The sequence below is a fragment of the Penicillium lagena genome (genome assembly GCF_028827675.1).
Source record: "Penicillium lagena strain IBT 129212 chromosome Unknown utg000002l_segment0_segment0, whole genome shotgun sequence".
Lineage (NCBI taxonomy): Eukaryota > Fungi > Ascomycota > Eurotiomycetes > Eurotiales > Aspergillaceae > Penicillium > Penicillium lagena.
Genome location: NW_026623223.1, coordinates 3,883,201 through 3,908,433, shown reverse-complemented (window position 1 = coordinate 3,908,433; position 25,233 = coordinate 3,883,201). Strand labels below are relative to the sequence as shown.

Sequence of the window (25,233 nt, the reverse complement as noted above, 5' to 3'; positions counted from 1 at the left end):
CAGAATGGCTCTTTTTCTTTCTTTGGCGTCTGATCAGGATGGTGTTCGCGATGGCAGGCCCCCAGACGACCAACACCCCCGCCAAGATGCCCGCCGACCCGAGCTCGGACGCCGGTGACCCCGACGCCAAGTCACGATCCCAGCCCAGCCAGGTCCGCTTCTCGTCCGTCACCGAGGAGATTGAACCATCCCAGGCCGCCCTGTCTCCTGCCGCAGTGCAGTCACCGTCCGCAACCCAGCAGAAATTGGGCACGGATGACGAAGATATACGCTCGCTGGCTATGAGCTTGCAGCGATCACAGTTGCAGGAATCGCGGCTACGGAACTTCTCATACGAACCCATGTCTCTTCCACCTTCCCGGGTATGTGTACAATGTGTTTTCTCTGCCGTCCTTGTCATCGATAGCTGGTGATTGAAAAGCGCGTTCGATAGTGGAGATTAGATCAGCAGCTAATGATCCTTTTTCATCTAGGTGGGATCCCGCGAATCGAGCGATCGCAGTGGCCAGAGTGGCACTTCATATGGAGCATCCCCTCATGCATCACCTCCCGCGTCCGCAGTGCAGTCACCTCCCCTAACCCCGGCCGTCACCCAGAGTCGGGAAGCCAAATCGAGTGACAGTGGGGCATCGTTGGCTACCGCCGTTCGCTCCCACCCAGGATCGGCTGCCATTACTCCGGAGACTTCGCCCCCAGTCCATGCAAGTGACAGAAAGACCGCCCAGCGAAGCGCACCAACCTCGCGGGGGACATCATTCGACCACTCACGGAATTTCGTCACACCGCAACCCACCTCGGACCCTTCCTCTCGTCAGAATACTCCTCATCCGATCTCCACGCATCGGGCCCAATTCTTCATCGGAGCCGATGGCAACTCTGTAGATGAGAGCCCCCCGCAAACGCCGAGCGCTCTGACACCCCCGGGTGCTATCACACCGGTAGGAGAACCAAACGATCCATATGCGAGGAGCAAGCGGCCCCCGCAGACGAAGAATCTGTCTCAGTTAGATCCGAGGTTTATTTTTGGCAGCCGAGATGCAAAACGGGCGTTTCGCCCTGGAACTCCTCGCTCGGCCAGCACGAGTGATGTCACCAAGCCTTACGAAAGGAGCAATACGTTCAACAGCACAAGCAGCAAGCATTCTCAGAACCACGAGGGGAAGAAAGGCCACCACCATCATGGCTCCATGTCTGAGTTGAAGCGGTTTTTCAAGCTGGGCCACAAGCATAAACGGCCAGATTCTCCGACTTCCGCGCCCAAACGATCCAGCCGATCAACAGGTAAGAGCAGTACGCCATATCAGATGGCTCCCGAAAATGTTCCATTCGCGGATGATCATGGCCTGAACTCCAAGTACGGCAAAATGGGCAGGGTGCTGGGTTCTGGCGCAGGAGGCTCCGTCCGGCTTTTGAAGCGCAACAGCGATGGCGTCACCTTTGCCGTGAAGCAATTCCGGGACCGCCACAGCTGGGAGAGCCTGAAGGAGTACTCCAAGAAAGTGACGGCGGAATTCTGCATTGGGTCCACGCTTCATCACGGAAATATCATCGAAACTTTGGATATCATCCAGGAAGGGAGTCATTGGTATGAGGTGATGGAGTATGCCCCGTACGATCTCTTTGCCATTGTCATGACGGGCAAGATGGGCAAGGAGGAGATTGCGTGTTCTTTCAACCAAATCCTCAGTGGTGTTGCATACTTGCATGGCATGGGGCTGGCGCATCGTGACTTGAAGCTGGATAATGTGGTGGTGAATGATCACGGAATCATGAAACTCATCGACTTTGGCAGCGCTGTGGTGTTCCGCTATCCCTTTGAGAACGATATAGTTCCCGCTTCAGGTTGGTTTTGTTTCTTCTGACACAATGGCGTCTTTGCTAACATGTGAATGACAACAAGGCATTGTCGGTTCGGATCCATATCTCGCTCCCGAGGTGTATGACGAGAAAAAATACGACCCTCGCCCTACGGATGTGTGGTCGCTGGCTATCATCTTCTGCTGCATGACCTTGCGCCGCTTTCCGTGGAAGCAGCCACGGACTACTGACAACTCCTATCGGCTATTTGTTGCTCCTCCGACGCCTGGCACTCCAGTCCCGGATTCCCGTCATCACCCTCGGCCCAGGTCTGCACCTGATCTCCCTTCCAGCGCCCATGAGCCGAAGCATCTTGAGCATCCTGCAGAGGAGCCCAATGTCTCTGAGCCGTCGGAAAAGAATGAGGCGCCCCAGTCCCCCGCAGAATCCACCCCCAACGAGGGTGAGAAGAACGACCAGCCGACCGATGACGCCCAGAAGCAGACCAGCGAGGTCAGTGACCACGCGAAGCCCCAACGTACGACAAGCAAAAACGCCCCGCCGCTCCCAGGTGGCGCTCAGCATTCCGGCCAACGACAGGAAGTGATCAAGGGCCCGTGGCGGCTTCTCCGAATCTTGCCGCGGGAAAGTCGGTACATCATTGGCCGCATGTTAAAGGTCAACCCCAATGATCGCGCGACGCTCGACGAAGTACTGTCGGATGACTGGGTGCGCAATATCCCGACATGTTTCCAGGAAGACAACGGGGAGATCGTTAATATGCCCTCGCACACACACGTCCTCGAGCCTCCTTCCCACAGCCCGGCGGTGCCCAGCAAGGCCAGCAAGGCTACTAAGTGAGACTCTTCTTCTTTGTATCAACTTTCTTTCCGTGTGTCCATAATGCCTCTTTGAGCTTTTCTTTTTTTTCTTTTTTTGGTTTCCTCCCGTGATTTTGTTTTTCCCTTCTTTGACGTGCGGGATGTCCTTGCTGATGTCTTGTTGCTGATATCTTCACGCGACTAATACTCCGTCTGACTGTTTATGAGACTAAGAGAGGAGGCACTTTTTTGTTTCTTCTGGCGTTGAGGAAGAGTTTGCACTGTTTTCTTGAGATAGATGTTTCTGCTAGACTTGGGTGTGAGGTTGTGCCGGGCTGGTGGGATGTCTCTTTTTGCGCGCCAATTGTCGCATTCTTTTGTTGCCGTGAGTGGATGGCTATAATAATGCTTGTAGCATCCCGGCTAGTAGATACTTGAAATCATTTGCAAATATCAATCCTTCGTGCAATAGAGACCCTAGGATGGGATTAAGGAAGTAAACCTGAGTGATCGACGCTGTCCGACTTCGGCCGCGGCAAACCCTCTCAAACCTCGACATCAACTCTTTTTGCTCTCTCCCTCTTTCGCCTCGTTTTTATCCTTCTCCGTATCACGTATTATGTTTGCGGCGAATTGATACAGCACAGCATGCTCCGCCGATAGAACCCATTTCCGCCGGCCCCTCCCCGTTCTCCCAACTCCACCCTCTCTCCCACCATGGCCTCCGACACAGAGCCACTGGTCTATTCCCTGTGGACGCGATCGCTCATCGTACGCCCGCTTCTACCTCTACTCGTTCCTCCCTCTCACTAATCCACTCTAGTCCGGTGCAATCGCAGGCCTCACAGTCGACTGCTCCCTCTACCCCCTCGACACCATCAAAACCCGCCTCCAAAAAGCACGCGACCACGCCGCACCACCCCAGGCCTCACGCTTGACCCTACGCCAAACCATCCGCGGCATCTACGCCGGACTCCCCTCCGTACTCTTCGGCTCCGCCCCCTCCGCAGCGTCTTTCTTCATCGTTTACGACGGCGTCAAGCGCTCCCTCCTCCCCCGGTCCTCCTCTCACGCACAAAATCCCTCCCGCTCACATGTCATCATCACACACTCTCTTGCGTCGTCGCTCGGCGAGATCGCAGCGTGTGCGGTTCGCGTCCCCACGGAAGTTATCAAGCAGCGCGCTCAAGCGGGTTTGTTCGGCGGGTCGAGTCTGGCTGCGTTGAAGGATATTCTGGCACTGCGCCATGCTGAGACTCCCAAAACTGCCTCTGGCACAGCTGCACAACCAGTAGTACCTGCGCCCCGGGGCTACGGAGCAGTGATTCGAGAATTGTACCGCGGCGCGGGGATCACCATCGCGCGCGAGATCCCGTTTACCGTCCTCCAGTTCACGATGTGGGAATCCATGAAGGAGACATACGCACAACGGTACCTACGCTCTGAGACCGGCTCCGTAATAGACAGTCAAGTGCCCGCCTCTACGAGTGCCATGTTCGGCAGCGTCGCCGGCTCCATTGCCGCGGGACTGACTACGCCGCTGGACGTCATCAAAACCCGAGTCATGCTTGCTCGCCGCGGAGACGGCGGCTCGAACGCGCCGGTCCGTGTTAAGGAAGTCGTTCGCGGCATTGCGCAGGAAGGCTTTGGTGCCTTCTGGCGTGGTATCGGGCCTCGCGTGGCCTGGATTGGGATTGGAGGTGCTGTGTTTTTAGGTAGCTACCAGTGGGCGTCGAATACGTTGGAGGGCCTGAGGGAGACGCAGCAGGAGTAATGCTGGGTGAGTTTTGTATAGTATGAGACGTTTTAGAGGATATAGATCTGGCATAGAGTTATGATGCTGTCGTTGAGTGTGGGTGTCCACCTTTGGTTCAGGTCAGGCACTTGAGTAAGCCGAATCATCCTACGAACCGACCTTCCCCTCATCAGCTTATTCTCTCTATCTCCCCTCCGTCTCCTTTTCTCTTCGCTTTCTGCGTGTTCTTCCTCCTTGTCCACACATTCCCTCGATATCGTTCGGGTCGTCACCTGGGTCACCAATGTGACGTCGCCCTCCCCCCACGCTCTCCAGCAAGTGATCGGCCTTGATTCACTCCGCATCTCCGCAATAATCTCTCTTCGAACGCACGTTAACTGCATGCATGGCTCGCAAACTGAGCCACCAGAGGGTCACCTATGGTTGGTCCTATCCCTCTCCTCTCGTCTGCTTCCTATCTCTGACAGCCCCTAGTACTCCCTCTGCCTGATGCCCCCGGTGGGCACCGGCTGGGAGTCAATGGCCTGACCGTCGACCCTCAAAACTCCATCCTGTAAGTCCTGTCTCACTTTCCCTGCGACCGCCCCAGCACGAGGGTTGCACAGCGTCTGACCCGAGACAATCCCCAGGTATTCCGCTGGCCGCGACGGTGTCATCTGTTCCTGGGACCTCGACCTGCCCCTGTCCTCCTCCTCCACCTCCGCCCCCCTCTCGTCTACCGGCCCGAGCGCGACCCGGTTCAAAACCCAGGTGCAGGCTCACAGCCACTGGATCAATGATATTGTCTTGACACAGGGCAACTCCGCCCTCGTCTCCGCCTCGTCCGACACCACCGTGCGACTATGGCGGCCACACTCCGAATCCACCGAGGTGCCTGAGCGCATCGGTAAGCATTCCGATTATGTCAAGGCACTGGCTAGTCCCGGCAGCCAGGCGACATGGGTGGCGTCGGGTGGTCTGGACCATAAGCTCTACCTGTGGGATCTCAATGGGGGCGGAGAGATCCTCAATATCGATGCCGGCGGGGAAGATGCTACCGAGAAAGGCTCCGTCTACGCCCTGGGGGCTGTCTCTTCTGTTCTCGCCAGTGGCGGGCCAGAGAATGTGGTACGGGTATGGGATCCCAAGTCGGGCAAGCTGGTCACCAAATTCGTTGGCCACACGGATAACGTTCGCGACATCCTCATCAACGAGGCTGGGGATACGATCATGACGGCCTCGTCCGATCAAACCATTAAGGTCTGGTCGCTCACGGCTGGCCGATGCATGAACACTCTCACCATGCACAATGACAGCGTCTGGTCGCTCTATTCAGACCACCCGGATCTCGCGGTTTTCTACTCCAGCGATCGTTCTGGTCTGGTCGCCAAGACCGATGTACGAGGCTCTCCGGATGTCGAGCACGGGACGTGTGTCGCTGCGCTGCAGGAACACGAGGGTGTTGTTAAGGTAGTGGCCGCCGGCGACTACATCTGGACTGCTACCCCGAAATCGAGCATTCATCGTTGGGACAACGTTGATACTACCCTCGAGATTGACGCGCCGCGTGACCCAGCGCGAACAATTGACTCGGCCGCTGCTGCGCCGGTAGACGAGTCCGGTAAAGCAGCACCCAAGAAAATTCCCTTTGACGCGGTCCTACAATTATCAGCAACATCGGCACTACTAGGCAGCACCTCACCTGGGAGTGGACAATCCTCAGAGCCGGGTTTGGAGGAAGGGTTGGGTTTGACGATTCCTGTCCACTCGCTTCCACAAGAGACTATCGAGGGACAGCACGGGTTGATCAAATGTTTGATGTTGAATGATCGGAAGCGCACCCTGACACAAGATTCGGCGGGCGAGGTGGTGCTGTGGGATCTACTCAAGTGCGTTCCGGTGCAAACATTTGGTAAGACACATATCGACGACGTTGCCACTGAAATAAACACCACCGAAAGCATCGCCCACTGGTGCACGGTTGATATCCGCACAGGAAGGCTGTCGGTCATTCTGGAGCCCAATCGCTGCTTCGATGCCGAGGTGTACGCTGACGAGGCCGACTTGCCTCCGTCTGATATATCGCAGTTCCGAGACGATCAAAGAAGTATGTCCCCTGTCTTTCCCCGTTATATCAAATACTAACAAAGGCCAGTCAACCTTGGCAAATGGGTCTTGCGCTGGCTGTTTGCTCCGTTGGTGGATGAAGAAATCGAACGGGACCGTGAATTCCGTCAATCCGCCGTGGCCAAGGCAGAAGAATTCGCCCGAGTCAATCCGCTCAGTACATCGGCACCTAGCGATGATATTCCTCGCAGCGTCGGCATCCCGATCTCTCGCGATCTTTCAATGACGACTTTGACGGGCCAGACTACGGCCTCGCGCTCGGGCTCTGACTTCCCGGGCAGCCCTAATACGGGAATTGGCATTCACATTGGGACACCGTCGATAAACTACCTCAGTACTTCGGCTCAGAGTACCACTTCCCCATTTCCCATGTTGGATGCAGATACACCAGAACATCCGCACACCGATGCTCCCCCGTCTTCCTATCCTGACAAGAACGGCGACTATTTTTCATTAAAAACCCCTGCAGATGCTGACAGGACTCCCAACCCCATGTCCCCCTCTGAAGCAGCATCACCGGGCGTGCCCCAGTCACCAGCTGAACCTGACAAGGAAGAACGCAAGAAGGGGTCTTTGTTTGGGAAGAAATTCTTCCCCAAGAAACTGGTCCGCACCTCCACAGACACGAAGCCTCCGCTCCTAGAGGAGAAACCAGAAGAGACGGAAGTCTCTTCAGTCAAGGAAGAAAAGGTCTACGAGGCCAATCTTAGTGGCGTGGTTGATCGCATTCGCCACGAGTACGAGGAGTTCATCTCTGCCCATCCAGACCGAGACCTGGAATCGGCCATCACGCCCAGCCCCGAGAATGAAACACCGCGACTCGATATTCCTTCGCGGACTGCTGTCTTCATTCAGGAAGAAACGGGGGATACCGCCGTGGCTGCGGATCTCTACCGAGGCAGCGTGGGCCGTATCGAACAAGATATTGCACGCTTGCAGAAGTCGATTCCTCACTGGCTTGGTGAGCTTCTTCTGAAGGTATGTAGTCACAACTTGCGCTTTGTGTGTTTCTGTGATGTCTGACTTGTGTGTATAGAACCAAATCCCCTTCAAGGAACAGGTCAAGATCGCTTTTGTTTTGAAGCCGTACGACGATCTTCTACCTCCGATTGCCAAGGCTGAGCCGTAAGTTCCAAGCCGAAGTGATGGGTTCCTGCAACACCAAACACTAACATGCTGTTGTTTACTGCTAGGCCTACTCCCAATGGCGGCCAGAGTCCTAGTGCCAACGGAACTACCAACAACAATAATCGACTGAACGCCAACCGCATGCTTCGAGCTAAAAAGGTGCTGGCTTATGTGGCCGAGCGCATCGATCCTGCCAATCCCGACGAGCCTGAGGAATCGAGGATGCCTCCGGAAGAGTACCTCGAGCTGTATTGTCAGAAGCAGGTTAGAACTACGTTTCCCCTCACCGTCGCGATCCTTGTTGCTAATTTGGCCACTAGATTTGTCCCCCGAACATGACTCTGGCAACCATCCGCACTCACCTCTGGCGCAGCTCGGGCGATATGATTCTCTACTACAAGGCGAACGGCAAGAAGGAGATCAAGCCACCCAAGTCCTTGCTCGGCGTCGATGAAACCCACCTGACCGTCGATGGTGCCGGCACAGTTAATGGCGAAAGCAGCGTCCCCGCTGGCAGCATCCATTCCACGGCCAACTCGGGGTCCGCGGAGGAGACCACCACTACTTAAGCCACCCGTGATCCCGTTTACCAGTTTTTTTTCCTTTTGGGGTTTGGATTTCTTCTTCTCTGACAATGCTTTGTTTCTGTTTCTGGGTCATCAGCTGAGCTGTGCCTGCGATTCTGTTTCTATCTAGCGGTCATATGGTACCGGTACATATGGGGATGATGTCTGATATGTCTTTTGCTTTTCTTTTCGCTGTGATTGCTTCGAGCCTACGGTGTGGTGCCGTCTTGTGTGCATTTTGTACGTAGACTCCCAGATACCAATGTCACACTCTTTCTTTTACTCTTTGACAGCTGTCGGTGATTGCTGCAGTATAATTCCCGCTGCTCCGCTCCCGCGCGTGGCCTTAAAATAGGCCCCCGCAACCGCGGCCTCAGACTGGTCGGTGCCTGCAGGGGTATAGATCCAGCGGTGTATACTCCAACCACCAGCAGCGGTATCTCCCACCTTGGGAGGACCTACTTCTCTCACAGGGACTGAGGTCCATTCCCACACTGACTCGACGATACGAGCCCCTCCCACCGAATCACTCTGCACCATGGCCAATCTCGGCGTGTGAATGGGCGTTACACAGTATCCGGCGTGTTACACAAACCTGCACCCTCCTCTTTCCGGCTATCTGGACTGCAGATCCTGCATGTTTTCTGCTTCCACGTTATCGAGGCATCCATTCAGCGGCCTCGTGGTTGCGCTACGTCTGCCGTCAGATCCGCTGCCCGGAGATATAAGATGCTCTACTGCTGCCAATGCGGGTTCCCGTCTCCTCCTATGCCAGAACCGATTCCTGGCCGCTACAATTTGACATCCATCCCGCCATGATATGGGATTTCTACGATGGAAAGACCCTGTTCATCACTGGAGGTACAGGGTTCCTGGGCACGGCTGTGCTCTGTCGGCTCTTGAGTTGCTCGTCGCCGAAACGGGTGTACTTACTCTGTCGCGGAGGCTCGGAGTAAGTACAATTTCAGGAGTTACTAGAAATACAGACCCAAGATTAACCAGACATTCCATGCTCAGAAAGGCAAAGGCAAAATGGTCGGCCATGCTCCCCGCCTCGCAGGTCACAGCGCTTCTCCAAAACTCCAGCGTCACGATCCTCGACGGCGAACTAGGTGACACGGCAACCATGGATCTCTCCGAGGAGACGCTCCAGCTCCTGAAAAACACCGTACACATCGTCATCCACGCAGCCAGCGCTGTGAACCTTGGTTCCTCCCTTCGAGAAATGTCCTACACAGACATGGCGCCCAGCCTGTGTCTGATCCGCTACGCCCTCAAATTCCCCAATCTCGAGCGCTTTGTATTCGTATCGACAGCGTACGCAAATGCCCATCTCCGCAAGTGGTGCACCTCATCGGATGTCCCCGTCGAGGAAAAGATATATCCCCTCGACGGCGAGAAAGAAGACTACTACGCCAGTGCCGTGCAAGCGTGGGACCAGGTGCAGCGAACGGGTTCGTCCGATGAATACGAAGCGCACGATTTTCCGTGGCCCTACGGGTACGGCAAACATCTCAGCGAGAGACTTCTGCTGCACAAGGCATCGGAGCGTGACGCACTGGACAAGCTACTGATCATCAGACCGTCGCTCATCGGCCCAGCGGAGGAATTTCCGGTCCCCGGTTTTGCGAGTCCACATGCCATGTCCTCGACCAGACTGGCTGCCGCATATATGCTGCACCCGGGCCGGAGAATCACGCTCGCGACGCGGTGCAAGGATCCGCATACGGAATCTACGATTGACGAAGTCCCCGTCGACGTCGTGGTGGATCGTCTTCTTGTGCACGCTGCCCTCGGCACGGCGGGGTGCGTGCACGCCGTCAGCGGAGAAAAAGGTCGACAGAGTGTCGAGGACTGGTGGCAAGCCCTGAATAAAGAGAGACGGCTGCCGTGGAGCTTGAAGCTGGTGTGGGATTCAGAGGACTGGCATTCGCCTGCTCTGCACCGCTCGGAGAGGATCTTCAAGATCTTTGGGGCGTCGTATGCTTTTTCAGAGGAGAAGACTGTGCAAGCGGTTCGGAAACTGGGCGGGATTGATACAAATGAAAAGACGCGTCTGGTTTTGTTCAAGGATACTTCTTCCGGGCCCTTTTCTTTGGCTTCGAGACGTGGGCATATCTATCCTGTTGCGGTGCAGATGGCGAAGAAGAAAAATTGGCCGGCTTGTTCGGTGAGGCTGCTTTGTCGAAAGGGCAAGACGGCCGCGGCGTAGTTGATTGTTCTTCGTGGGCACGTATACGAGTTGGTAGTCTTGTGGGAGACTGTCTTTCCTCCCTTTGGCTTCTGTGGAAGATAATTATTGCTTCTGCTGTTCATGTCTGGCTAGCGCTTCCTATTATTGATAGCAATGCCAGAAGAGGCGCGGTTTCTTGGGAATATGCGAAAAGTCTATAAATCAGAGGTTGGGCCATATGACCATTTAAAAGACCGCACATATGTTCCTCAATCCTTGGGGATGGCATATCTATCTAGACAGTGAACGAGCCCTGTTCGCGAATATCCCTACTCGAGCTGCCCACGTACACCTTGAAAGTGCCGCTGGGCACTACCCAGGACTTCTGGTTCACATCCCAGTAGGCGACGTCGCGACGGGTGAGCTCAAAGGTGGCAGTTCCCTGCTGGCCAGGAGCGAGCGGCAACTTCTGGAATCCTCTTAGCTGCTTGGGAGGCGTCAAGGGCGCGCTACTAGGAAGCCCGATATAGAGCTGGGCAACTTCGGCGCCGGCGACAGGACCACTGTTCGTAACGTTGACGGAAATGGAACCGACGCTAAGGAAACTTTCCTGGTGACCTCCAGGAACGATGGAGCCCGAAATGACACCGTGTGTGGCGTTGACTTGGACCTTGAGCTGTGAGTAAGTGAAGTTGGTGTATGCTAGAATTTATCATAAACATTAATGTCTTATTCCTTTCACTTTTTCTTCTCGGTATGCGAATGGGGTTTGGAAGCGAAAGCCCTCCCAAAAACAACAAAGAGAAACACTTACTCAAGCCGTAGCCGAATTCGTAGCGAGGAGTGATGTTGTTTTCATCGAAATGGCGGTAGTCAATGAAGAGACCCTCGGTAAAGTTGTCTTGCAGAGATGTCGTCCAGTTGGTGCCGTAGTCACTAAACTGCTTGGCTATGGAATAAGGCAGCTTGCCGTTCGGGGAGGTAGAGCCGTACAAGACATCGACGAGCGCGTTACCGCTCTCCTGGCCGGGAACACCGGGCCAGACGACGGCTTTGACGTTGGGTTGCGCCAGAATGGTTTCCAGAATGACGGGGCCAACACTGTGACAGACAACAATGACGTTCTTGTTTACCCCCGCCACAGCCTGGACGAGTTGGTTGCCATTGTGCCAGGGGTCGAGGTTGTTGCGGTCACCGGCGTTGCCTTCCACGGTGATATAACTGTTTAGTAGCCCGGGTTAGACCAGAAAACTATGCGTCGATAATGTTCTGTAACGGAACTTACCCTTCACCAGAGTCCGAGTTGATGAAGACAATGGCGGTATCGGCGGCAGCGGCAGCCGAAGCAGCGGGGCCCGCGTCGTCGGTAGTGCTGGTAACGATAGTAGTGCCGCCAGCGGTTGCCTGAGTCTTAATGGCATCGAGAGGGCCGACAAGATACTATTTCTGTTAGCTGGTGTCTCGCCACGCTTTCCGGATTGGGGGGCCAGCCACCCACCGGGAACTGCGCAGTACCACTCCCCCAACCCATGGCAAGAGTGCCATTGTCACAGCCACGGTCAATGCAAGCATTAGGCCCGGCAGGGTTGACAATGGCGTCTGATCCTATAATCGCTAGACTTTTGGGCTTACTCAGAGGCAGAATATTGTCGTCGTTCTTCAGCAAAACAATAGAGTCGCGGGCCACCGCTCTTGCGACGATCTTGTGGTCGGCCGTCACATCCACGTTGGCCTGACCACCATTCCAGGAGCTGAAGGCTACCGGGGGGTAATTCTGATCCTGACCAAGCAAGTACCACGAGGCAAGGATACGAGTCGTCATGTCATCAAGCCGGGACTCGAGGACTTCCCCTTTAGTGATGGCGTCTGTGAGATTAGGGCCCCAGAAGATGCTACCAGGAGGGACATTGAAGTCACTGCCGGGCATAGTCATGTCCAGGCCGGAGTTGGCGCTGTTGACCGTGGTGTGCTGCGCATTCCAATCGCTCATGATGTAGCCGCGGAACCCTAGCTCGGTCTTCATGATGCCGTTGAGCAGATCATCACTCTCACAGGCCCACTGCTCGTTGAACATGTTGTAAGAGCACATAACCGAAGCCACGTTGGCTTTGACGGCGTTCACGAAGGGCCAGAGGTAGAGCTCGTGCAGAGTGCGGTCGTCAATATTTGAACTGATGGTGTTGCGATTGTACTCTTGCTCATTGCCGATGATGTGCTGGATGGGAAAAAGATCAGCTCGTTGGGTCAACCGATCCAAGGGAAACAATCAGCGGACCTTAGCGCAGGCTTGAACGCCAGAGCTTTGCATGCCCTGAATGGCCTCTTCCATGGCTACACCACTGAGATAGGGGTCGTTCGAGAAACCCTCCCAGATTCTTCCGCCGTCGGGGATCTTGCCTAGAGGCCCAGCCACGGGTCCGAGCTGCACATTGACCCCGAGGCCCTTGGCTTCGGCACCCATGGCGACCCCGCGAGCGTGAATAAGAGCTCGATCCCATGTCGCACCGGCGTTGATTCCTGCGGGGAAGGCAGTCACCGGGTTGGCGAAGCGAATTCCCACAGGAGAGTCTTGCAAACACAGTGAGGGATAGTCGATGGAGCTTGGCTGTAAGGTATTGCCAACACATGGGCCGCGCATCCATTCCACTCCCGTGACGATGCCGACTTTTTCAGTCTGGTTCAACTTGCTGAGGGCTGCCCGAGCCTTGTCATAGGCGGCGTCCCATTCTGATCCGCCTGTGCTAGATGCCTGGGCAATCACGACAGCTGCCAGTAGGGTCAGAAAAGTCTGCTGCATGATGAGGGTCGCGCTGGGTGCTCACGAATCTAGGCCATTTCTTCAGGCGTGGGCGACCCTCATTATATGGGCATTCCAGTACAGGGGGCTCCCCCTGGCCTGGTTGTCCTGATTCTTTAATTCTCCATTGCGGATGAACATGGGCTTGGCTGTGGAATGAGCTCAAAAGTCCCATAACAAGGACACCGCGGGCTGGACTGGCTATTTAGCATTGGTGTCTGTGCACTAGCCGGCAATTTCACCCAACGTGGCTCCAGCCGACCAGAAACATTTCACATATTTGTGGGCGGGTCTAGTTCTCGCCCACGGTGTATGGTGGTAGATGGTGTCAAGAAAATGAATCTATTCGCACGATAGTAGTTTGGATGAATGGAGGGGGTATAGACTTTCGATAATGCTTCATCCAATTAGCCTTGATTGTGTACCATGGTAGCTTCCAAATTCTTGACATGGGGCTGAACCACGTATACATATTAGCAAGGGACAAGGTGATTATCCCGCACCAGTCCAACTTGTTAACCTGAATGAATCAAGGGTCTGTTTTAGTTAGACTTTTTGTTCGGCAAATTATTAATTATTCAACTAACAACTTCCCGGGGCATTAGCGTCCTTGGTCAGACAAGCTTAAAACTGCAACTCCGGTTTCAGAGCGTCGGCACTTCACCACACTTCTCCATATATTTTTCTCCATGCAGTCCCACTGGCAAACATAGATTGGAAGCCAGACTGCCACACCATCCTGGTATGGCGTAGAATGGTATTTCAATTGTGAGTTTGGTTGTACAGCCAATTCCATTCAATGTTACGGGTAACTATCGTAACTCTATCCCCGCACTTAGCGTTCGATGGGGGGAAGTTACCATTGAAAGTTATGAATCAAGTGCCGATTAATCTCCGTTACTCCGCGTTGATTTAACCGTCGGAGTAGATTTCCAATCAATTGGACATTTTGTTCTACACGACGAGCCTCGACTCCAGGTCTACTAGTTAAACACGGCAGAATTGTAACTTTACGGCTATAGCCTGCTAGATATAAAAGGATGGCAATCCCCCTACATTTGTTATTAAGCTTGATATTGGTCCAGTCTCACACCTCAAAATGGCTATCCTTCAGGCACTCAAAGTAGCAGGCGCTCTGTCCCTTGCTCTGCCCTCTGCCGCCTTGGCCCAACCAAAGCTCTCGAAGAAGGGACCTGCCTCGAGTTACTTGACCTCGGCCGATGGAGCTTATAATCTCACCTCCTACGCTGCCCCAGTCCTGGGAACGGGTGACAGCCCGACCTGGTCCCTGGCGGTCGACGATACCCGCAGCGGCCACAAGCAACAGATGGTAGGATTTGGTGCTGCGGTGACAGATGCAACAATCACCGTTTTTTCAGCTTTGTCAGAGGCCCAGAGGTCGGCCCTCTTCACTGAATTGCTCACAACTGACGGCCCGGAAGCCGTGGGAATGAGTTTGATGCGCCATTCAATTGGAGCTTCCGACCTGTCTTCTTACGAGTACTCCTACGATCAAACGCCCAACAATATTTCTCCTGACCCAAGGGTGGCCAACTTTAGTCTTGAAGACCCTGGAAATCACATGGTGAACATGATTGCTGAGTTCAAAAAATATAACCCTGACCTCAGACTGCTGGGATCGGTCTGGAGTCCTCCCGGTTGGATGAAGAACAACCATGTTCAGGATGGCAATGCAACCGACAATACTTTCAACATGAAGTGGGCAGGTTCCTATGCCGAATATTTCGTCAAATACATTCAAGCCTTTAGAAAGAAGGGAGTCCAGGTGGACGCCATTACCATCCAGAATGAACCTCTGAATAGCAACCCGGGCTATCCTACCATGTATCTGCCCGCGAACGAGTCGACCGCGATCATTCAGCATCATGTGGGACCTTCATTGAAGAGCGCTGGTCTGAATACCGAGATCTGGGCTTACGACCACAACACAGGTGAGATGGCTCGGAGTGGCTCTGTTAGTGACATATTGAGCTAAAAACTGACCAAAATATCATAGATGTGCCGGAATACCCGCAGACTGTTCTAGACGGTGCCGGTGACTACGTTAACAACGTTGCATGGCATTGCTACGCGACCAACAACACATGGGATGTCCTGACTCAGTTCCACAAAAAGAACCCCAAGGCGACGCAGTACATGACTGAGTGTTGGACATCTCCCTATACGTCGTGGTACCAAGTTCCCTACTTTGTCATGGGGTATGTAGCTCAACTCCTACCACAATCAACTTTTTTTTTCTGACCTTTTCTCATTACAGGCCGATTCAGAACTGGGCAGTTGGCGCTATCGCATGGACGCTCGGAACAACATTCGACTACAATCCCCACCTTCCTGGCGGATGCAATTCCTGCCGCGGTTTCATCGAAGTCGACCCGGCCACAGGCACCTACAAGAAGACCACGGATTACTACATGATGGGCCAGTTCTCCAAGTTTGTACCACGGGGTGCCATTGCACTCTCCACATCGGCCAGCTTCGATGTCGAAATCGAAGAGAAAATCGCGACGGCCGCGTTCTTGAACCCCGACCACTCGAGGACCGTGGTGATCTATAATGGCTTCCCGCAGGATGGAAACGCCACCGTTAACTTTGCAAGTGGAGAGTCCTGGACTGGCCAAGTCTACCAAAAGTCTGTGGTTACTTGGACTTTGCCGCCTGCGCAGGATTAAGGGAACTGTTTTCTGATAGTATGCCCTATGAGGAAGATCGCTTGGAATGCCATTGGTAGTTCGATAATGGCAGTAGCGAAGTCAGTCCATGTTAAATTGAGACTTTGCTAGATTGCGACAACTGACTAACCCATCCTGAATCATCTGTATACATCTATCGTTCTAGATAAAAGAGCAAGAGCTAAGTACATTGCCATTGATCACCTGGAAACCCATTCAGCCAAATTTTTCATGCGAAGCTAGAGATCTCAGTATGTACGAGGCGATAAATGCCGCAAAAAAGGCCCTCTGTCACCGGACTCTGCTTAGATAGTGACATGTTTGGTCAAGAAAGGCATGATATAGTCCCTTTTTCCTAGTGGCACCCCCTCCTTTCGCATGATGGCATAGGCCATGTTAACATGGAAGAGGACGTTCGGGATGCAAATGCCATACGCCATTGCGGCGCCGGTCATTTCGGTTTCCAATGAAGGCAAAAAAGTCATCTCAGATTGGTCGCCACGCTTATTGACTTCATCCTTGTCGGCGTCGTTGAGGGCTTTCAACACCTGGTCGATGCGTTGATACATTTCGGCGAACGAAGAGAAATTGTCCTCATAGTTGATTTTCTCGCGACCGGTCAGTCGTGCTACCATCATCTCTGAAAATCTGGTGACGGTGTAGACTTGGAAGGTCAAGGGCTTCATGTCGTCGGCCAGTCGGGCGGCGAGTAAAGCGTTGGCATTGGGTTGCTTCTCGCCTATGTGGAGAATGTTCGCCAAGGCCTCCAAGGCGCCTTTGGCCGTGAGAATGGTTCCATCGTAAATTGAAGAGGCCATGCTGGTGTAGTCTGTATGGGAAAAGAACAGGGTTGCTTCTTTGTATTTGTTTGTCTCAGTTGGGCCCGGCGATTACAAAGATTCATGCCCCGCATCGGAGGTATCCTCGCCTTTTGCCACCGCGAGTCTAGTTATAACTAGCAACTTAACTAGAGTCATGTCAGCGAATCCTAAATTGATCGAGTATCACTATGAATTGGGTGGCTTTGAGCGGCAGATCACCACGAAGAGTCCTGAAGCCCAGATCTGGTTCAACCGCGGTCTGACATGGACCTATTCCTTCAACCACCAGGAGGCGGTGGCCTGCTTTGAGAGAGCCCTTGCGCTTGATGGCGCCTGTGCCATGGCCCATTGGGGTCTGGCATATGCCCTCGGCCCGAACTATAATCAGTCGTGGGAGTTCTTCGGCGAACAACTCGAAGACGTGGCCAGCCGCACCTATAAAGCCTCGCGCAAGGCACAGGCTCTCGCCAGTAGCGTGACACCGGTCGAGCAGGTGCTCATCACCGCTTTGCAGGCTCGCTACCAGAGCGAACAACCGGCTACTATGGAGCAGTATGCGTCGCAGAATCGCGCCTACGCTGAAGCAATGGAAGCTGTGTATCATGTCTTTGGCGATGATCTCGACGTGGCAACTCTGTATGCAGATGCCCTGGTCAACTTGAACCCCTGGAAGCTCTGGAATCTGGAAACCGGGGAGCCCAACCCAGGGACGCGGACGCTCGATGCCAAAGCTGTGCTGGAGAAGGCTCTCACCCACAAGGATGCCTTTCAGCACCCGGGTCTCCTGCACGTATACATTCATTTGATCGAAATGTCGCCAACACCGGAACTGGGCCTGCAAGCAGCCGACCAGCTGCGCGAGCTGGTCCCAGATAGTGGCCATGTACACCACATGCCCTCGCACCTGGACTTGTTGGTTGGTGACTATCGAGGCGCCGTCCGGGCCAACCAGCATGCCACGCGTGCAGACGAGAAGTTCCTGGAACATAACGGCCCGTCGAATTTCTACACGGTCTATCGTATGCACAACTATCACACACTCATATATGCTGCGATGTTTGCGGGCCAGAAACAAGTTGCCCTAAGCGCGGCAGACCGGCTGGAGGCGACCCTCCCAAAAGAGCTACTCACTCCGATGGCAGACTGGCTCGAGATATTCATGAGCGTGCGGTCGCATGTTATGGTACGGTTCGGCATGTGGGACGAAATTATCGAAAGTTCGCTGCCTGATGATCAAGAACTGTACTGTGTCACGACTGCAACCGCCCACTATGCCAAGGGTGTCGCTTATGCCGCGACAGGGAATGTCGAGGCTGCAGAAAAGGAGCGTGAGAAATATAAAGAAGCACTGACGCGTGTTCCTGAGACCCGCCTGGATTTCCCTAACAAGTGTGTCGACCTCCTAGCCGTGGGGACGGCCATGCTGGACGGCGAGGTGGAGTACCGAAAAGGGAACCACGAGCAGGCGTTCGAGCACCTGCGCCGCGCAATCGAACTGGACGATGGGCTCGGATACAGTGAACCTTGGAGCTGGATGCAGCCTGCCCGCCATCCGTATGCGGCACTCCTGCTGGAACAGGGTCGTGTCCAAGAGGCAGCAGATGTATACCGAGCGGATCTGGGTCTGGACGGCACCTTGATTCGGGCACGTCAGCATCCGAACAATGTTTGGGCGCTGCAAGGGTACCATGAGTGTCTGGTGCGTCTGGAACGCACAGCTGAGGCTCGGGTAATTGAGCCGCAATTGAAGGTGGCTCTTGCCATCGCCGATGTCCCAGTGCAGTCATCGTGTTTCTGCCGGAAAGACACTTCGCAGGCCCCCGAGGCTGTGAAGGAGCTATTCAGCCGAAGCTCTTTGTGCTGTCAGTCCGGGAAGGAGTAAATTGTGGGGTGTATGGTAGAATATACAGCTTGAGGCAGGCACTATCTGTTTTATTCCAAGATATCTAGGCACAATTCTATGCTATGTCGCTTATATTTCCGTCGCTTTGAGGTTCAATGCCATATTTAACAAAACATCCATAAACTCGTTCTTCTCTTCGGTGTTCAATGTCATCTTCTCCCAGAACCGAGTTGATGCCGACGAGAAAAGTGGCCAGCGTAGTCGGCTAATCCCAATGGGGAAACCGCGATCCCCCGCGCATGTCGAGGCAAATGGTTCTTCTTAAGGACCTGTTTGTCGGTTTTGAGTGGAGGCCTATATTTTATTTCCTTTTGTTAAAGTACCATGGGTTCAATGGCCAAACCCCCCTTATCCTCCGGGCGTCCACGTCCCCTGCCTGACGTGGTTCAAATCGGATGCCACTCAATCCATCGATTGGGACCTGCAAGAACGACACACTGAATTTCTTGTCCGCAGCGGAGTACACGGAGTTGTCATCGCAGGTACCAATGGCGAAGCAGCCACTCTGATCCCGGAAGAAAAATCGAGATTGGTGCGCCTTACTCGGTCCACGGCGCAGAAGCTCGGTCGACCCGACCTACCCGTTACATGTGGTACATTTGGAGGATGCACGCAGGCCATTATTCAAGACACAAAATTGGCGGCTGAGTCCGGCGCGGACTTTGCTCTGGTGCTGGTGCCATCGTTCTTCCATTTCGCGTTGGATAGCGCTACAATCATCGACTTCTTTCAGGAGGTTGCCACAGCATCGCCGATTCCTCTCATCATCTATAATTTCCCCGGTGTCGCGGCTGGGCTCAATGTCAACTCAGAAATGTTGGAGACGCTGGGTGAGCATCCCAATATCGCGGCTGTGAAGCTGACGTGTGGGTCCATTGCGTCGGTTGCAAGAACAACGGCCAAGTTTGGACGAGCGCTAAGTGGAAGTCCTGACTTTGTGGCCATGGCTGGTCAAAGTGAGTGGTTGGTGCCGTGTCTGAGCGTTGGAGGTGCTGGTTGCATTACAGGTGTTGCAAATTTATACCCCAAGGTTTGGAGACGCCTTCTTGGGCAGTAATCCCGATTGCTGACTTCTTCATATACAGGCCTGCGTGGAACTGTACAATCTGTACACTTCTGGTCAGATTACCAAGGCAGAGCAACTGCAGCTTCAGGTAGCCGTTTCCGAGTGGGGATTTGGGAAAGAAGGCATCAGTGGGACAAAATGGGTTGTTGCGAAGTACCTTGGCTACCCAGAAGAGAGCGCTTGGTGCCGAAGGCCCTATCCAAAGTTTTTGAACGAGGAAAAACGTGCCTGGGTTGCCAAGAATGTGAAGGCGCTTGAGCAAGCAGAAGGTGAGCTGTAAAGATGAAGTTAAGAATTATGTTTATAGAGTATAAATGGATAGTTCACACAATGGCAAAAGCCCGATTGAAGGTCTCGTGCATCACTTCTCTGATGTCCATACGTTGTTGGTTCTCGTCTTGTCGGCGAATAACTTCTTGAAGAACTTCAGCCGTAATACCAGCATTTGAAGCAACATTCCCCATCTCTTTAATACATGATATTACCCACACGCGCTCGTCAAGATCTTCGGTCTCAACGCCTAGCATCATTAATGGCCATAACATGTTCACGGGCAACGACGACACAGATCCTGTGCAGTGTCTTGGTGTATTTATTGTTGGAATCTCATGGGGAGACGGTGTGCAGGGGCTTTCAACAATAAGCCGTGTTACTTTGCGAATCTCACTCATAGCGTTGAGAACATCTGTAGTGCGTGGTAAAGCTAGCGTGTAGAGTTTTAGCGTCGCCATCGGACGGCACATTGTGGTCAAACTTACTTTTGTAGGCAACACGATGCAGATGGATAAAGCTAGTAAAGAAATTTGCGTGTGCTAGTCTCATCATCCGCGTAGTGGTCTCTGCTAGTCGTGGAGAAAGAAGCGGTCCCAGCCGGCCGGCGACAGCATGATCCATCATGGGCGGGCGTTGCTGCCATAGGGCTTTGATATCGCGGCTGATCTCGGCCGCAATTAACATTACTTCTGTTTCGTCTTCAACTGTACCCCGGCGCCGATGCCAGAGGTCGATCTTCGAGATCCGGCCCATAAACAGTTGGACCTTTTGGAAGAAAAGGAAGGCTGGTCTCATGATAAAATCCTCGAGGGCGGCTTCTGCGTCATCATCAAGTGCGGAATCAATTTCCTCAATTGAGCTGTCTGGGGACCGGAGATCCGTGTTGATTGTGTTGTCATCTTCGTTAAGGAAAAGTCCCTCTCCTCCAACACCCGCAGCCCGAGCATCTAGTAGCCGAAGCCAAGATACAAGACGTTTTTCTGTAAAGAACGGATTAGCAAAAGTAGTCTTATACATTTTTGAGGGGGAAATACCTGTCACTCCCAGGGATTCAATATCCACCATCTGCAAAGCATTGAAACCATGTCGCAGATTTGCGTGCACATTAGAGACGTCTTTGGTGAGCAAGTCAATATATGATAGCAGAAATAAGACGGCTAGGATAGGCCGTAATTGCGAGACAAGAAGGCTTTTGTCGTTATTTATTTTTTCCAGATTCTCAGCCAATCTCTCTTTTGCCGTGCGGTAATATCGCGAGTAGGTCGCTGGCTCCAATGCACACGCAGACTCCAACTCCAGCGCCACAAATGCAATGACTCCGAACTTGACCATCTCTGAGCTTGAGGTCATCGATGTCAGCTCCTTCCGCATCCAAAGCCAGCGTGCACTCGTTTCCACGGTGGCTAGGATTGGCGGTGCGGCCGAGTGAGCAAAATAATCCGCTAGCTGAGACTCGCTCCATCCGATTGAGAAGCGTGCCGACAGCGTTGAGGATTCAAGGTTGTTCTTTGAACGGCGTTCGACGAGAGCTCCGGTACTTGTCGCAGAGTTTGATAGTGGTGGTCCCAATGGAGCTGGGATTGGAAGCGACATCTCGGGCCAAGACGCCAGATCTTCCGAGGTATTCATGTCCACGGTGTCCCAATTTGGTGACAAGTTTGATGAGAGGTCGTCCCACATGAAACTTGCATAATTGAAGATCTTGTTGAAAGCCGAGTCATCGGCACTCTCCTGCAACGGGGTAGGTGTTGTATCAGGCGCGGGCGATGAGGTAGTGATGTTGACTTTTTCTTTATTCCTTCCGGACTCTGGCTGATCGCGGATATGGCGATGTGTTCGCACTTTCTTTTTGTTATTGGATCTTGGAGTCGTATCTTGCTGCCACGAGCAGTCTAGCCGCAGCCTCTTGCAGTGGCTACAATTCGGATGCTGTTCATCGCATCGGACTTTCCGACGCCTTTTTGTTGGGCTTAGCTTTGTACGAGCACTTGTAAAGGGCCCTAGCTCACCTGCATGTCAGACAGCCATTGCGCGTACGAGGACGATGGCGCCTGTCGAGATCGGTGCGCTGCTGCCATTGATGGAACATTGTCAATATTGCTTTCCACTTGTCGAGAGACAAAAATTCATCAACTTTGACAATAATCTGGGGGTTGATTCCCCTCATTCGGGAAGGCTCCGAAATTCAACCGGGGATCCCCACACGCTCCAAGGCCCACTTTACCGATGGAAACAGACAAGCTCATTCGCGGTATCGGCTAAATTCCTATTTGGGACAAGGGCGAGAACGGATCAGCTGCTGGGGCTAATAGCTACAGTAGCGACCGTTATTGCCTTCCATGTTCGTAAACATATAGATGCTCTTTCAAACTCTAATCATATGATGAGCTAATACAGATCTGGCTTAACTATCTGAGTTTAAAGAAATGTTCCAAATTTGAATGGTATGATATGGCGCTTTGTTGCTATATTCCTCAAGGCCTTCATCTGACACAGGGCGACACCAAGTAATGTGATAGTGTCAATAACAGCCGTCGGCTTAGAACCGGTATTCACTTGTTGTCAGGTTCGACAAAGGATCGTACCGATACAGATGCCAATTCTCGGCGACCCACCAATTGGCAACATATGCTGCATCCCAAAGCCAGTGGAGGACACTCTCGTCATATTGCACCCTCAGCGTGAGCGCTAGATCAGCTAAATTAAACCTCAAAATAGGATTGACCTCATTCGGGTCCTTTTGCAGATCAGAAAACCGCCACTCGACAGAATTCACCAGCGGAATGACGAGTCGCAATTCCGGGCGTGCAGCAGATCGAAGAGCTAGCCAGGACCCGCCCGTATTCATGACAGTAAAATGCCAGACCGAACGCTTGCCTTTTTTGCTAATCTGTCGTCGTATGAGTGATTGGCCTTCATATAGAGAGCGAATGTCAGTCGCGACGCGTTTGGTTTTCTTGTGGAGGGAGGATGACTCGATGAGCAGATCGATGATACTAGGCACGATCTGGTTGCTGGATACCGGGGCGTTGATTTGGACGGACGGTAGGTGGGGGTGGGCTAAGACGAGGGGAACGTGGAAGTTGCCGACATGAGGGTTGTCGTATGGGGTGATACCTCCGTCGTTTGGGAGAGACAGGCCACTAGACAAATTGTTAGTAATTGGATGGTTAGCCACATTTGTAGAGCACATACTGGTCGCCTGCCATGACCAGCAAGGTCTCATTGGCAACCCCTTCCTCCTTTAGGATCTCTAAGATCGTCTCCAGCCAGCCATCCACGAAACCAAGCGAGTTCAGGTATCGGTTTAGGTCATCGTTGTTTCTATTCGACGGTCCCATTATCTGCTCAAAGGTATTGGTCGGTAGGCCCCACGGATGATGCGTGGTTCCCGTCAGGTGAGTGAGAAAAAGGCGTTTGTGCTCGCGTTCCGCATCGACGATAGCATCACGTATGTACTCCCGAAGCTCTGTATCAGCGTAGCCGTAGTAATTAATCTCCCCAGACTGCAATGGGAAGTGTTTTGCACTAGGCTGTTCAATGATTTCCTTGGTCGTTTTGTCATTGTAGCCCAGCACCGGAGTTAACTTGTATTGGTTGTCGTAGGTGTCCGTCACGGACTGCATCCAGGCGGAGTGCCAGGGCCACCGAGTGAAATCGTCGGTCTCGCTCGTAATACCGTGTTGCCGGCTAAGCATATCGAAGACATGCGGCAGACATGGCTGATAAATGTGCTGCTGCCACTCGCGGTTGAAATCGACCACGAGGGGTGTCACACCGCACACAGTGCCCTCCACGCTCTTCAGCGTATAAGTGGAGGTCGTATAGGCATTCGTTGCACTGAGGCCACCGTAGGCCTTCCGACCGCCGTAAGAATTGTCGGTAAAACCGGTTGGAGAACCGGTCAAATACTCGGCAGTAGACGTAAGGTTTGCAATGCGTTGTTGGACATCATAGGGGATCTGCTGATTTTTATACGATTTCGCGATGCGCTCGAACATGAATGAGTCCTTTCGCAATGGGAAGACATCAGCCCGCGTGCTCTCGAGCTTCAGCAGCACCACATGCTTGATTTTGACATTGCCGTCCGCCAGCGCATTGTGGATCTGCTCAAGCACCGGCTCCTGTAAGTTGGATATATGGAGCGGGCTCTTCGATGCATCATAGTGAAGGGCGTGTGGATCAGATTTGTCCCAGTCCTCAAAGCCGGGGACCGGGTCTTTCGGCATCCAGCTCCATTTAGGTGGTGGATAGAGAGATGAAGCCTCATACAGATAGTTGTAGTGCTCTGGCATGCCTGTCACATCGACCGGGCTCAGCCGTTGGCCGACTCCTTCAAACACCACCACCAAGGGTAGAGTTCCGGACAGAAACAAATACACTGAGGACGACGGACGAAGACATCGGAGCAACAGAAACAGACTAGAGACACCGATGATAATGTTTCGGGTGAGAACCTTGTCTGTTAGTCTAGTGTTCACCCTCTTTGTTGGTCGCATGTTCATCCGTGGGTTGGTATTGGGCTCAGATAATAGATACTCCTCCTCATCTGAATCATCTGAAGAAGTAAGATAGTTATCCTCTAAGGATATATGTTCGTAGGCTCGAGGATCTGGGAGGGATTGAGCTTGGCTTCGATTTCGTAGCCGTTCCACAATCGTGTTCAAAGTCGTTCGCAGGCGAGATAGTAGCAATCTGAATGGCCACTCCCACGCCCGTAAGATTCCTCCGGTCGCTTCGTAAATAGGTCGCGCAGTGAACAGCGTTACTGTCCACAAAATTCCCTCGCTAATGAGGACTCCGGTTAACCCCGAGAGTAAGGTCCGCACGGCGGCGGCATCGCCAGTGAAGATCTTGGCTTGTCGCCAGTGTATCTCAGCCCCGATGAGTACATATACGGAGAAACTGGCAGCGGTCATGGCCGAAATGAGCATCCTATGTGTCAATATCGTTAGATTTTAAACGTATAGCGGCGTGGAAATGCGGCGCACGAGACCACCTACCCAAACGGGATAACCAAGGCGGAGAGCGCTACTAGGGGCCACCACCGAGATCGCTGGGTGATAACTCGCAGCAGTAGGAGGATCGCGGCATCCTGGAAGAAGAATGTAATACCCCAGAGGAGAAATTTGGATGGCGGCAACGAGTGCAGATGCACATAGAGATGGAGGACTTTCGCGCTGAGTAGAGACCAGAATGCGAGAGCATAGAAATAATACCGGGAGAAGTCCCAGAAGAAGTTCCGGGTCCAAACGGGTGCCACAAAGATTTGGTTGATCTGGTAGTTCATGTAGAACCAGACTGGACGGACACACTTCATCTTTCCATGTGGTGTC

The 25,233-nt window shown here is 53.2% G+C and overlaps 13 protein-coding genes across 13 annotated transcripts; 8 read left to right on the top strand and 5 right to left on the bottom strand.

Moving 5' to 3' along the window:
• Positions 1-38: 38 nt before the first annotated feature.
• Positions 39-2,658, top strand: N7510_004390 (uncharacterized protein; the record flags this gene model as incomplete). Its single annotated transcript, XM_056976316.1, has 3 exons — positions 39-362; positions 474-1,842; positions 1,901-2,658. The coding sequence occupies 3 exons, from the start codon at positions 39-41 to the stop codon at positions 2,656-2,658; spliced, it is 2,451 nt and encodes an 816-aa protein (XP_056836272.1).
• A 677-nt stretch (positions 2,659-3,335) lies between these two features.
• On the top strand, positions 3,336-4,392 carry N7510_004389 (putative mitochondrial carrier protein (Pet8); the record flags this gene model as incomplete). Its single annotated transcript, XM_056976315.1, has 2 exons — positions 3,336-3,389; positions 3,442-4,392. 2 exons carry the CDS (start codon positions 3,336-3,338, stop codon positions 4,390-4,392), a joined length of 1,005 nt encoding a protein of 334 aa, XP_056836271.1.
• Positions 4,393-4,759: 367 nt separating this feature from the next.
• On the top strand, positions 4,760-8,177 carry N7510_004388 (WD repeat protein; the record flags this gene model as incomplete). Its single annotated transcript, XM_056976314.1, has 7 exons — positions 4,760-4,796; positions 4,849-4,927; positions 5,004-6,460; positions 6,509-7,458; positions 7,517-7,605; positions 7,674-7,872; positions 7,929-8,177. 7 exons carry the CDS (start codon positions 4,760-4,762, stop codon positions 8,175-8,177), a joined length of 3,060 nt encoding a protein of 1,019 aa, XP_056836270.1.
• A 276-nt stretch (positions 8,178-8,453) lies between these two features.
• N7510_004387 (uncharacterized protein) lies at positions 8,454-8,714 on the bottom strand (the record flags this gene model as incomplete). The annotated part of the gene is made up of 1 exon (XM_056976313.1): positions 8,454-8,714. One exon carries the CDS (start codon positions 8,712-8,714, stop codon positions 8,454-8,456), a length of 261 nt encoding a protein of 86 aa, XP_056836269.1.
• A 19-nt stretch (positions 8,715-8,733) lies between these two features.
• N7510_004386 (uncharacterized protein) lies at positions 8,734-8,976 on the top strand (the record flags this gene model as incomplete). Its single annotated transcript, XM_056976312.1, has 1 exon — positions 8,734-8,976. One exon carries the CDS (start codon positions 8,734-8,736, stop codon positions 8,974-8,976), a length of 243 nt encoding a protein of 80 aa, XP_056836268.1.
• A 13-nt stretch (positions 8,977-8,989) lies between these two features.
• Positions 8,990-10,386, top strand: N7510_004385 (Male sterility NAD-binding; the record flags this gene model as incomplete). The annotated part of the gene is made up of 2 exons (XM_056976311.1): positions 8,990-9,126; positions 9,192-10,386. The coding sequence occupies 2 exons, from the start codon at positions 8,990-8,992 to the stop codon at positions 10,384-10,386; spliced, it is 1,332 nt and encodes a 443-aa protein (XP_056836267.1).
• Positions 10,387-10,642: 256 nt separating this feature from the next.
• On the bottom strand, positions 10,643-13,144 carry N7510_004384 (beta-glucosidase; the record flags this gene model as incomplete). Its single annotated transcript, XM_056976310.1, has 5 exons — positions 10,643-11,049; positions 11,162-11,568; positions 11,633-11,787; positions 11,846-12,562; positions 12,623-13,144. The coding sequence occupies 5 exons, from the start codon at positions 13,142-13,144 to the stop codon at positions 10,643-10,645; spliced, it is 2,208 nt and encodes a 735-aa protein (XP_056836266.1).
• A 1,099-nt stretch (positions 13,145-14,243) lies between these two features.
• Positions 14,244-15,834, top strand: N7510_004383 (glycoside hydrolase family 30 protein; the record flags this gene model as incomplete). The annotated part of the gene is made up of 3 exons (XM_056976309.1): positions 14,244-15,096; positions 15,162-15,363; positions 15,423-15,834. 3 exons carry the CDS (start codon positions 14,244-14,246, stop codon positions 15,832-15,834), a joined length of 1,467 nt encoding a protein of 488 aa, XP_056836265.1.
• A 305-nt stretch (positions 15,835-16,139) lies between these two features.
• On the bottom strand, positions 16,140-16,652 carry N7510_004382 (DUF1993 domain-containing protein; the record flags this gene model as incomplete). Its single annotated transcript, XM_056976308.1, has 1 exon — positions 16,140-16,652. One exon carries the CDS (start codon positions 16,650-16,652, stop codon positions 16,140-16,142), a length of 513 nt encoding a protein of 170 aa, XP_056836264.1.
• Positions 16,653-16,809: 157 nt separating this feature from the next.
• N7510_004381 (tetratricopeptide repeat protein) lies at positions 16,810-18,537 on the top strand (the record flags this gene model as incomplete). Its single annotated transcript, XM_056976307.1, has 1 exon — positions 16,810-18,537. One exon carries the CDS (start codon positions 16,810-16,812, stop codon positions 18,535-18,537), a length of 1,728 nt encoding a protein of 575 aa, XP_056836263.1.
• Positions 18,538-18,772: 235 nt separating this feature from the next.
• On the top strand, positions 18,773-19,615 carry N7510_004380 (dihydrodipicolinate synthase family protein; the record flags this gene model as incomplete). The annotated part of the gene is made up of 2 exons (XM_056976306.1): positions 18,773-18,812; positions 18,879-19,615. The coding sequence occupies 2 exons, from the start codon at positions 18,773-18,775 to the stop codon at positions 19,613-19,615; spliced, it is 777 nt and encodes a 258-aa protein (XP_056836262.1).
• A 332-nt stretch (positions 19,616-19,947) lies between these two features.
• N7510_004379 (Zn(II)2Cys6 transcription factor) lies at positions 19,948-21,975 on the bottom strand (the record flags this gene model as incomplete). Its single annotated transcript, XM_056976305.1, has 3 exons — positions 19,948-20,195; positions 20,383-21,871; positions 21,907-21,975. The coding sequence occupies 3 exons, from the start codon at positions 21,973-21,975 to the stop codon at positions 19,948-19,950; spliced, it is 1,806 nt and encodes a 601-aa protein (XP_056836261.1).
• A 461-nt stretch (positions 21,976-22,436) lies between these two features.
• On the bottom strand, positions 22,437-25,217 carry N7510_004378 (sulfatase domain protein; the record flags this gene model as incomplete). The annotated part of the gene is made up of 3 exons (XM_056976304.1): positions 22,437-23,040; positions 23,093-24,832; positions 24,901-25,217. The coding sequence occupies 3 exons, from the start codon at positions 25,215-25,217 to the stop codon at positions 22,437-22,439; spliced, it is 2,661 nt and encodes an 886-aa protein (XP_056836260.1).
• Positions 25,218-25,233: the final 16 nt, after the last annotated feature.